This window comes from Gorilla gorilla, chromosome 7 (genome assembly GCF_029281585.2).
Source record: "Gorilla gorilla gorilla isolate KB3781 chromosome 7, NHGRI_mGorGor1-v2.1_pri, whole genome shotgun sequence".
NCBI lineage: Eukaryota > Metazoa > Chordata > Mammalia > Primates > Hominidae > Gorilla > Gorilla gorilla.
In genome coordinates this window covers 58,754,085-58,766,829 of record NC_073231.2, presented here as the reverse complement: position 1 = coordinate 58,766,829, position 12,745 = coordinate 58,754,085, and the positions used below count along the sequence as shown (strand labels likewise).

The following is a 12,745-nucleotide window of genomic DNA, read 5'->3' as shown; positions in this document are numbered from 1 at the left end:
TAATTAGTGTTCCTATAATCAGATGCAAAATTAGACTGTGCAAAAATACCACAAATATAGATTTATGAAGACTGCGCAAGTGAATAATAAAAAAATTGTAATATGTGGTAGGACTAAGAGTAAGACTTAAGACTTACAGAAAATAAGAAAACCAAGTGCAATGGTTAAAAATACGGTCACGTGTCACGTAGCAATGTTTTGGATAGATCAAATATATGATGGTGGTCCCATCTGATAATCAAAATTCCTATTGTCTAGATGCATCTTAGCTTTCATAACGTCCCAGCACAACACATTACTCATGTGTGTGTTGATGCTGGTGTAAACAAATCTACTGCACTGCCAGCTGTATTAAAGCAAACCACATACAATTATGCACAATACATAATATATGACAATGATAATAAAGGACTGTTAATGGTTTTACTCTCCTATACTTTTACGGTTCTTTTAGACTATAGTCTTACTTGTTAAAAAAAAGTTTACTGTAAAACAGCCTCAGGCAGGTCCTTCAGGAGGTATCCAGAAGTCATTGTTATCATAGGAGATGACAACTCTATGCCTGTTATTACACATGAAGACCTTTCAATGGGACAAGATGTGGCGGTGGAAGACAATGATATTGATGATCCTGCAGGCCTAAGCTAATATGTCTGTCTGTGTCTTAGTTTTTTACAACGAAGTTTAAAAAGTTAAAAAAATTGAAAATAAAAATGCTTATAAAATAAGGATATAAAAATATTTTTGTATGGCTATATGATATGTTTGTGTTTTAAACTAATTTTTATTACAAAATCATCAAAAAGTTTTTAAAAATTAGGTTTACAAATTTAAAAAAATTACAGTAAACCAAGGTTAATTATTAAAGAAAAATTTTAATAAATTTACTGTAGCCCAAGTGTACAGTGTTTATAAAATCTACAGTAGGGTACAGTAATGTCCTAGGCTTTCACATTCACTCACCACTCACTTGCTGATTCACTCAGAGCAAATTCCAGTGCTGTAAGCTCTACTCATGAAGTGCCCTATACAGGTATATCTTTTTATTTAATTTTCTATACCATATATTTTTACCATACTTTGTCTATGTTTAGGTATGTTTTCATACACAAATATATACCATTGCATTATAACTGCCTATGGTATTCAGTACAGTAACGTGCTGTACAGGTTTGTAGTCTACAAGCAATATGCTGTACCATATAGCCTAGATGTGTATTAGGCTACTCTATGATGTTCATACGTGGACAAAGTCACCTAATGACACACTCTCAGTCTGTAGCCCTGTCATTAAGTGACACATGACTGTATTGCTGACTCTCAGCCTTACATCCTCTTCTGGTAGGGTCAAACTACAACAATGCAGTGGATCATTCAAATTTTTATCATACCAAGTTACAGGTTACAACTTCTCCATGAGGTCTTACAGAATGTAGCTTCTCTTGATCTTGTTTGGAGGTTCCAGCAGGGGAGCTACTCATATACCCTTGACTGAAGACTGGTCCTCCTGTATCGGGGACGGTCATGCTCTTCAACTGAGCATGCAGCTTTGGGAGGGATGCACATGGAGTGGAGAGGGATGAAGGGGACACCTGCCTGGCCAGCCAGATCAGTTGAATCAACCCTGGTGATCAATGGGGTGACAGATGTCACAGCCAGATGGCCCTCACATCCATCACAGAGGTAGATCTTGATCTACCTCTAAGATCAGGCTAATTAATTACTAAACAATAGTCATAGCCAAAACTTACTAGGAGCTTATTATAGGTCGGGAACTATGCATATTAATCAGATCTTCATTTGTATGTGCTTTGGTTCTTAAAAATCTAAAAAAGCACCTTATTCCATCACCTCAGAAACTTGGTGTTTCATATTTACATTCCAAATAAACTATTGGGTTCAGTTATAAAATGTTAAAAGTATAGAAATTTTTGGTCTGAAAAATATTATCTTTCATATCTTCACAAAAATTAGATCAGTATTTTAAGTATGAACTATAACTAGAAATATATTAATTTGTACAAACATTATTTTTAGGAATATAAAATAATTTTCTGTTAAGTCATGGAATAGTCATCAAAATGCTAATTCTGTAACTGGTCCTGCCTCTTTGATACAAACAGGGTACTCTGTGAAGCAGTATTCAAAAATGAAAAGGAAACCAGCAGAAGGACATAAATATCAGCTGCCCTTGCCCTGTCCAAGTATTTTAAACACAAATACACACTGCCTAGTAGTCATCATGTAAAAGGTCAATTTCTCCATGGACTGCTTTTCTCATTCATATTATAATACCAACAATTCCATTCTCTTAATCAAATATTTGTTTCTGCAGATAATTATTATTAATGTACATGGCAGGACAACTATCAAAACCTAAGGCATCCCATATATAACTAAATATATTCTTTGATTATTTTATCCTTTTTTATCACTAAAGAAAGAAAATTGAAATTTGGTATTTAATAAATTTTGGCAGGCACAATTATTTCTACCAAAATCAGTAATAGGAATGCACATCACTGCTACAAAATTCATGTTAAAATGTAGAAAATATAAGTAAAGGTTGAACAAATAAATATGACATAAAAATAAAATGCAGAAATGAGAAGAAATACACTTGGGAAAGAGGTAGGATTTTCCAAATCCTGTTTGATAGAACATTCTTTCCCACTATGAGAGTAGGAGGTTTATAAACTCACTTCTGGTTGCAGGTATAGTTTATGCCATCTCTAAAACGCATTTGAAAGCATAGGCTTTGGTGGAAATGCTGTTACCATTCTTTATATTAACTGGTGACAAGAGGGCTCAGGTAGAGGAAAGCAGGAAAAAACAGGGAAAAGTATGTAATGCAGTGAACTAAAAGGAAACACCCTGGGACACTGACAAGCACTGGGCAGCCTGGACTGTCACAAAGCACTAAAGATGCTCTCAGGAGAGATGGCGAATGGAGAGGAAGAGCAGTAATGTCACAATTTATACACTATTCAACTTTCATCCCAAGGCAATTCTGATTCCACATCCTCCATCAAATAGCCTGTCAATCAAAGAGGAAAACAAAAAAACTCTAACTTCCACTACTACCACCATCTATAATGGCAAAATCATATGATCATTAATGCTCCTCAAATTCTAGCTCAGCAGATATGTACTGCACTGAATCTGATGTGCATTTTCCATTCCTTTGGTTGAACTGATCAAAACAGAAAAATTCTAAATTAAGGTACAGTTAATCTCTCTCAAAATTTTTATCCTTCGTAGATTCATTATAAAGCTATTGGTAATATTAACAGGATTTTTAAGGATAACAAAAGAGGAAAATACAACATACAAAATGTCATACCTGGTGGTACTTCCTGTTGTTCTTCCACAGGAAAAATGCTTACTTCTAAAATAAATAATAAAGTTATAATCTGTTACATATTGCTGATCAGTGTTTAAAATATGCGTTGCCAGATTTAAGTAATGATGATACTTTTCATAGATTTTTTAAACAATTCAATTGAAATTTTAATAAAAACATTAGGCTTTTATACCCTCACAACAAAGAATGATCAGCTACAACTTAGCAAAATGTTGTGTATTTCTCAACGGTTCAGCACAGCAGGTTTTATAGTACCTGCCTGACTAACCTCAAACTCCACTGCCCAGCAAAGGAGCTATGGACTAAAACTTATGCTTTCACCACAATTTTGCATCAGATTTGATAAGAGAGCTGTGGAAAGACACTTAAAGTATCTTGTTTCTTCTTTAACATCAAACACTATCCTTCATGAAGTTGTTTTAGAAAACTAATATTCCAGATAATATATTCTGAGACTAGTCAAAGATATGGATGTGAATGTTTAATATCCTGTCTTTTTCCTTGGTTGCTTCAACCCAGTTAAAATTAAAGAGATGGTAGATGTCCCCACCCAGTGATTTAAAGACATAGTGATCTGATTTGCTCCATGAAATTACATCACATATTAATATCTTCAAACCTAGCAACCCATTTAACATTACCTTAAGCTAGAGATAAGATTATATCAACATTCGTTTTGGTCCTTAAGAATTGTTTACAATTTTTGGCCAAAAGAAAGATTTTTTTAACAGTATTTTCTAAAACACAAAACATTTATGGAACTATTTTAATAATTTTTCTTATTGCATTAATTTGCTTCTAATTATAAAAAATGACACATGCTCAAAACAGAATATTTGGAAATATTTCACATAAAAGTAATTGAAAACAGCAACAAAAATCACACCCATTCCCACTAAGCACTGTTAGTATCTGGCAATATTTTCTTCTTATAACAGCAGTACTGTGACTATTGAATAGCTATGTTGTGACTGGCTTTTAATAGGTTTGCCTGTTTATTTTGTTCTTAATTATCTGGAGACATATTAACACTTTATCAACTTTGCTAATATTTTTCTCAGAATTTCTTTTACTTTTGTTATTCTATGCTCAAAATATTGTACATCATAAAGTATTAGTTGCTGCTTTTGTTATTTCCAACACTGATGTTATACTAAGAAAGCCTTATTATTATTGCAAGTTAAATTTTCATCTAAATTTATTACAAAAAATATACATTCAACAAACTCATATGAAATTTCTTCTGGTATATGATGCAATAACATGATTTCTAAAAAGTAAACAGTGAATTAATTCTATCAGCACAATCTGGGTTACCTATTTTATAGCCTACTTTTCCTTACTCCAGGTCTTCTTGAACCCACTTCATTCTGTATGGCTTTCTCTTCCCCTAATTTACTCAAATGGCTTTTGGTAAGATCACTCACAATCTCTATGTGGCCAAATGCAACTGATAACTTCTCGGTCCTGAAATTCCTGGGCCACTCAACAACATGAAACATATTCACATTTTCCCTTCTCTACTTCTCTTCTCCACTGGCTTTCCTCCTCACACAATGGCTGTTCACCTTCCACCCAACCTCACAATATTAGATTCTTAGAGCTCAATCCTGGGCATGCCTCTTTATCGTCTCTCCACTTGCTTCCAAAATGATCACATCAGTTTCCATGGATTTAATACCATCTCCACGACAATGGCTCCCAAATGTTTATATTCATCTTAAAACTCACCCAACTAGCTCAGGTTGGCATATTCAACCCTCCACTTGATACTTTCACTTGGATATATCACATAACTCCCAGAGTTAAAATGTCTGATCTGGGGCGTTTTATTTTCTCTCCTAAACCAGTTTCTTCTATAAGGTTGGTGCAAAAGTAATTGTGGGTTTTGCTATTACTTTTGCACCAACCTAATACATTCTATTAATAGTTTTCTTCTCTATAAATGGCCCCATCATCTAATAGTTACTGAAACCAAATAAAAGACCCCCTTTATTCCTCATCTTTGCTTCACAACCATCAGGAAGGTCAATTAATTTTAATTCTAAAATATACCTCAAGTTCAACACTTTCCCCTCCATTCCCACTGCCATGATCTTATTTCAGGATACCACAGTCACTTCCTTGGATTAGTACACAATATTTTCCTAACAGGGTGTTTCGCTCTGCTTCCATTCTTGCTCCATTCAATCTAGTGAAAGTAATTCACTTTCACATCTAAAACAAAAATCAGATTATGCTATATCTTGTTTAAGAATTTTCATAATTCACACTGTGCCTAGAATATAATCCAAAAAGCCTTAGTAGGCCTTGCAAGGCCCTGACTGATCTGTACCTATCTCTTTATTGCTTAAGCCAGTTTGAGTTTCGTTTTCTATTATCTGCAACTGAAAGTAACTTTACTGACACAGATGGAGAATAACAGAAGGGTTTAAACACAGGGCTGATACAATGAGAGCTATACTTTTTGACAGATCATCCTAACAGTATGTGAAAGATGGGTTTGGAGGGGACAAGAACAGAATCAAGACGTCTAGCTAGCAGACTACTGCTATTATCTAGGAAGAAGAGAAAGGGCTGAGCCAGACAAGGGGCTATACAAGAGCTATGGAGAAAAAAAATGCATCTGAGAAATGTTTAGGGAGTCTATTAACAGGTCTTGGGATTAGCTATAGAGACAGAGGGAGAGAGGACTCAAAAACAAGTTCCATGTTTCTGGTCTGGGAATCCAAGTATATATTGATACAACCGGCCAAGAGAAGAGGAGACAGGGAAAACGAGGTTGGCTGCTGTGAGAGATAAGCTCCCCTCACTGTCCACTCAGGCACTACAGGAGCCCAGCACAGAAGCTGCAGGATGGGTGGCAGGTACGTAGCCGGGAGCCTCACTGCCCAGGACAGGAAACTCCCTTAGCAGCCTCTGCTATGTCCTCTGTCAACATATCAAAATACTGAAAAGTCTTAGGAAAAAACTATTTCTAAACCAAGAAAGGTAGGGTCAAATTGCATAGCTCTTTTCTATAAACCATATGTGGGGTAGGCTGGAGAAAGTTCTGCCCAGAGATTATGGGTTTCCATCTTCTGATTCTCACCAAATAAACATATAGACTCAGTAATATTCTTCAGAACATTAATATCCCTCATAGAGAACTGAGTAACACAAGGTGGGAAAAAATCTCAACTCAATCCAGCCTTGCCACACAGAGATGGATCCTGCCTTTACACAAGGGCCCACAGTGCCTGTACAGGGGTCTCTCGCAGCAGCTAAGCAGACACAGACAGCGATTTTAGCCTCCCCGATTCCCTTATACCTATCTCCCCCCATTTCAGTCAACTGCACCATTCCATTTTCCTTTCTGCCTAACTAAGCTCAAAAGCAGTAACATTTAATCTGAAAGGTGACAATTAGCTGCTCCTAAATTTTAAGGGTAATTGTAAGAGCAAAATTCTCCCTCTTACATGCTCCCCCTGGCAACTTATGGTTGCTAAAGCAGAGACCCCATTCCCTCACACCTTCACACCCCCACGCAGAGTCACCCACAGGTCCTAGTCTTGGGTCGAATATCCCCTTGGTCACTTACAGCTATGAAACCTAGGGCTAGCCAGTCACCTGACCTCACTCCAGCTTCAGGTCTTCATTTGCAAAATAAGTACAAAGATCTCCACGCTCCCTGTTTCTCAGTGCCTACTACGAGGAGCAACTGAAATAATATATGTGAAATAACTGTAAACTGCTAACTAAGAACTGTATTTAAATCTAAGTTCTATTGAAGCGCCACTGTTTAATACATGCAATTATTTTTGTTTTTCAGAAACCATCCCTTCAGTTCTCCACCACCAAAAAAAAAAAAAAATTGTTTTGTTTTCCCAGGTGAGTCATGACATAAAGACCCATCTTTCAACCCGTCTCTTCCCATAGCTATGCCCTTCTCACCAGATCACCCCTCAGGGGTGGTAACCTGCTGCTACTCAGGGTAGCCCTCCACACCCTCATCAATTGTTTGCTGTTACAGTAGCCTGTTTTTATCACTATCATTGTACTTCTCATAATCCTTAATTCCGTTATTTATTATCTGTTTGGCCACTGGAATGCCAGCCCCAATGAAAAGAGGACTCCGTGTTTTCCTCCCTCTTGTACTCCTAGCTCCTAAGCACTGTACAGACAGCAAGTAGGAAATGTTCGATAAATAACTGAATAAACAAACACAATTCTCATATGGAAGGTAAAACCACTTCCATAAATTTAACTTACCTTCTACAATTACCTGTGAATCTTCTACAGGATTATCCTCAGGGGGAGCAGTTACTTCTAAAATAAAGAATAAAATCAGAATCCATTACATGTTGCTGACCAGTGACACATCTTACATTCACTCGCCTTCACTCAGATTCCTAAATTAACTCGCGTCCACTCAGATTGCTAAATTTGACCTTTTTAAACTGGGTCTTCTGCAGAGTATTTATATTAGAATATTAACTTTAATTTTGATACTCAATTATTTTCTTACTGACTTGAAAATGTCTTGCATTTTTTCTACACTGACTCTTTGTTCCACAAGTAGGAGTTTTAACAAAATACGGGGAAAGCTGACTTGCAGAAAATATCTGCTTACAGAAAAAACTTACCTGTGATTTCTATCTCTTCATTTTCTGGAGGTTCATATACTGCTAAAAAAAAAAAACAAAATCCCGTAACTTTCATTGTAACACAAAAACTGACAACATGCTTCAAGGGCAGAGACAATGCCTTATGCATCTTTGAACCTGCAAGGTTCAGTCACTGGGAAACAGCCGACTAGAGAGTAGGGTGGAGAAGAGTTTGGTCTAGGGTAAAACAGGCCTGGATTCTAATTCCAGGGCAGCCACTTACTACCTTTTTAAAATTTTCTTCATGTCTGTGATGGAGGTTTTGAATTAGCCAAAGCTGTACCCTGGGAATCAACTGGATCCTGGTGTTCATGGGCAGATTCCCTGCTTTGTTTAGGAAACAATTCTCAGACCTCTAACCTGGGGCCAAACACCTCTGCCGCCAGCCCCTGAGAATGAAGCGTTCCCCACCCTAATTAGGGTGTGCTGCCCTTGCCTCCCTCATTTGCTGGCATGAGGCTCAGTGCTTCTTCTCTGCTCTGCTGCAAGGAAATCTCATCTCCACACAGGCCTCTCCAGGGCCCAGTGGCTCAAAGCTTCCTCAGTCAACCTGATCTTCCAAAATACCTCCAGTTTTCTGGCACACTACAAGAAAACATCCTTCTTTTTCCCAGCATGGTTGTAAGTTTATTCCTTCTTATTCATTTAATAAAGAAAAATTATTGAGCACCTACTATCTTTCAGACATTCTCAGTATTGGGGTACAGCAGGGAACAACGTTTCATAGGTCGTTTTGTCCTTTTGGGGCATTTGAAAGATGAAGGAGCAGTGAATGTGTGCTCACTGTTGCCCTGGGCAGTGTCAGCATTTAAACATGCTCAAGCTTCTAAGGACTTAAAAAAGCAATACCACTCTTTCTTCGTCACCCTCTCTTTCTTCCATTGAACAATCTGATTTCTTCAGAGTCATTTACATCTCATGGCTCATCTCTTCCTCTCCCCTCAACTCACTCCCACCTGTCTTCAGACCCTGACCCCATCCCTGAAAAGGCTCCTGCTGAGACCCCCTCCAGTGCCTCATTTGATCTGATGGACACTCGCCAGCCCTTGCTATATTTTTAGCGACACCATTCTTCTCCAAGCACTGTTGCCCCTGGACTTCAGGGTGACCATACTCTCCCCTTTGGTCTTTCGTTTCTCCCACTCAATCTTCTTTTTCACTTCATCTTTTTCTTAGCCGTCCTTAAATGCTGGCTTTCTTCAAAGTCCAGCCATAGAACCACCTCATGTCTCCCTCAATCTGCTCTCCTTAAGGGATCTCAGAGCTTGGTCCTGATGACCACGTAACTACTCTGATGGTTCCCACACTCACAATCACGAAGTAGACTTCTCTTCTGAGAGTCAAACACCACCAAATGGCTCATTTGATCTCTCCTCTTGGATGCCTCAAAGAAATCTCACTATCACCATGTAAAGAACTGGACTCACGAGCCCCTGCGCTGTCCTTGTCTCCAGTCTCTCCCACACTAGGAAAAGAGCACCCCCTGTCACCAGGCTGCAGAAGTAGAAGAGTGTATGTGGCTCTTGGCACCTTGTTGTCTCCCCCCAGCTACACCCATGAATGAAGAAGACCTGCCATTTTACCTTCTAAGCATTTCTCAACTTTGCCCACTTCCCTCCTCCATCATTGCCACCACCCTGGTTTAAATTATCATCTCTGTCCTATCCGTCCACTGAAACAGTTCCAACTAAAGTCACCCGTTGAGGCAACTGCAGCGCCAGATCAGGGCAGGTTTTCAGCACTCATCTCACATGGTTCTCAGTAGCACAGGGCACCACTGAACATCCCTTTCTTGAAACTCATCTCCTTTGGTTCCTTAAGACAGAGAGAGATGTGATGCACGGAAAGACCCAATTTGGATGATTACAGCTAACTTAACTGTTCTCCCTGTATTGACTCTTGTCTCTCCAGTCTGTTTGTTGCATGCCAGACCGATCCATCTTTTCAAAACGCAGATCTGACTTGGCAGTGCTCAAAGGTGAAGATGAACGTCCTTGACCTCGCTCACAGGCATCCTCTGAACCCAGCCCATTTCACCACCTCAGCCTTACTCTTGCAAGTTCACGTCAGAGACCTCATACGACTCTCCAGTCACCTTTCCCCTTGCCTTGTCAATTGTTCTCACCTTCAGCTCAAATTTCAGGAAGGCCCTGCCTCATCCACAAACTAGGTAAGGTCTCTTGATTACATATTCTTGTTACCACTGTACTTGTTCTTCCTAGCACTTATCACAACTGGAAATGAAAACTACAATGAAATTGCTTGTTTAATTTCTACTACCCTACTAAAATATAAGATCCATGAGAACAGGAACCATGTGTGTTCTTCACTAGAACTGCTCCAGTGTCCTATGTTTCAGACCGAAGACACTAAACAGTGTATGAATAAATAAGTCAATTACATGGTAAGGCCATACTGTCACTTCCCAGGTTTGTCCAATGTAGGCATGATGATTTCTAGGTTATCTTTGATGTAGAAGCTGGTTCCTGCTATAGTTCTATCAAAGTGTATGTTCTGGGGTTTGGGAGTTTCATACAGAATATATTCTATTCTCCCATTGAAATGTGGTTTTGTTTTCACCCTACTTACAGCTTCACTTACATGTCAGTTACTTAGTTTCTCTATTCTGATTCCTGAATTTTCACAAAGGTATTATTTTAGCATATAGTGAATAATACACTGTTCAATTAGATCTATTTGTTTGAAACAGTTTATGTTCTGTATAACAAAGAAATCCAAAGTAGCTTACCAAATCATGTCAATCTCTTAGGTTATATTTACTGCCTTTTGCTAACATTTTAAATTACATTTATTATGATACTCTGCCCTATGAAAACATATAACATTCTTTTCGCATGGTATCTAATTTTATACTTCTTATGAGTTTGAATTTAAATTCCTCTAGATTTAGTCTTCAAATTGCATTCCAAACATGTTCTTTATATTTTTAAAAACATTATAATGATCAGTAGAAATGAGGAAAATATCTCAAATCCCATCATTACATGCAACTTGTATTTATAAATTCCTATTTTCTCCTTCAAATTCAAGATTGGAAAGAAAATCTAAGTGCAATCTCAAGACCAAATTATTCCCCAACCTTCCCTCGGCCCCATATCTTCCTGTGAACACATCAGGTCCAAACTCTTTAACTTTTCATAAAAATTATCAGTACCTTAAAGACACAACCTAGGATTTTTCCCATGGTGGCATTCATATCCCATTAGAAATAGCCACTATAGATGATGAACTTGGTAGGGTCTCAAATCTTAAATCATCATATAAATATGACTCATATTTATAAACACTCCTAATTTTCTTCAATTGTGATTCACTATCTATCATGACACTGTAAACTCCTTGAAAGGAGGGACCCTATGTTACTCATATTTGAATTCCAGGCCCTAAAACCATCTAGAACATAGAAAGTCCTCCATATCCACCAACTCAATTACGATGTATTTCTTCATCGTTCTTGCTTTACACATAAAGTTATACCCAACTGACTTCTCTCTTTCTATATAATCATCTTTGAGGATAATGGAATAAAAAGGATATATTATTGGTTCTATTACTTCTTAGCCATACATTCTTGGGCAGCTTATTTATAATGTCAGAACCTTATTTCTCTCCTCTGGGAAGCAGGGAAAATAAAATCTACTTCAACACAATAGTCCATGCAATGCTTGGACACAAGAGGAGGGAGGTACAGGCCTAAACTGAATCAGATGCTGCTGATGCCACAAATTTGCCAGAACTGTTTTCTCCATACTGCCTTTAAGCCTGGAACGCAGTACTTCTTAACCTTCCCCAAAGTGACAAATCAGTCATCTTTGAGAGTGGGATTAATCTGTAGAAGCAGCTAGAGCAATTTAACTCTGGCTAAAGTAGTTGTTCATGCATATTTTAGTCAAAAGAGACACAACTATAAAGTACTGAGATTGGTTTTCTTGAATGACTGTAACTGCCTCCTAAGGCAACTTGTAAAGAGTTTTAAGAAATTATTTAGGCAATGGCAGAAGCCGTGGAATGGGTAAACAGTCTCCCCAAGTGAATTCTTTGAACACTACCGTTCATCTGGACGTTTTAAGTTGCAATGTTTATAGTTTAAAGCATAATGTTCCACATCTTGTAGTCAAACTATAGGTATATTTTAAAACAAGTAGGTGGCTTAAGGTTAGAAAGCATTTGCAGGCCGGGCGCAGTGGCTCATGCCTGTAGTCCTAGAACTTTGGGAGGCCACGGCAGGAGGATCACCTGAGATCGGGAGTTTGAGATAAGCCCTAAAATACTAAAAATACAAAATTAGCTGAGCATGGTGGCACATGCCTGTAATCCCAGCTACTCCGGAGGCTGAGGCAAGAGAATCGCTTCTACCCAGGAGGCGGAGGTTGTAGTGGGCCAAGATTGTGCCACTGCACTGCAGCCTGGGCAACAAGAGCGAAACTCCATCTCAAAAAAAAAAGAAAGCATTTGCAAACCTTGTTCCTCATAGACTTGGTATGTTACATTATCTGAAAAAAAAAAAAGAGAATAAAAGCAATATAAGTATTAACTGAGTCATTCTATACAATTGTTCAGTTAAAACAAAATACTACTTAATCGTAAACACAGAACTCTACTCCTTCAAATATTAATGTCTGCTCAGTCAATAATAAATGCCTCTGCCCAAAAGCAATTAAAAGGCAGGTAAATTATTTTCATTAAAATTTCTCAAATTGGCACAGAGGAATTT

At 37.9% G+C, this 12,745-nt stretch overlaps 1 protein-coding gene across 50 annotated transcripts in view; it reads right to left on the bottom strand.

Annotated features, from left to right (window-relative positions):
• ASPH (aspartate beta-hydroxylase) overlaps positions 1–12,745 on the bottom strand; it is a 223,649-nt gene that overhangs the window by 129,379 nt on the left and 81,525 nt on the right. For 21 of the 50 annotated variants that reach the window (XM_031013987.3, XM_004047076.5, XM_031013986.3 and 18 more), the window contains 4 exons: positions 12,492–12,524; positions 7,990–8,031; positions 7,616–7,672; positions 3,344–3,388 (listed from right to left, as the gene is read on the bottom strand). In XM_031013987.3, the coding sequence (XP_030869847.3) occupies positions 3,344–3,388; positions 7,616–7,672; positions 7,990–8,031; positions 12,492–12,524 (177 nt within the window). The remainder of the gene's footprint in view (positions 1–3,343; positions 3,389–7,615; positions 7,673–7,989; positions 8,032–12,491; positions 12,525–12,745) is intronic. The other 29 variants (XM_055349294.2, XM_055349303.2, XM_055349309.2 and 26 more) reach the window with 3 other exon arrangements.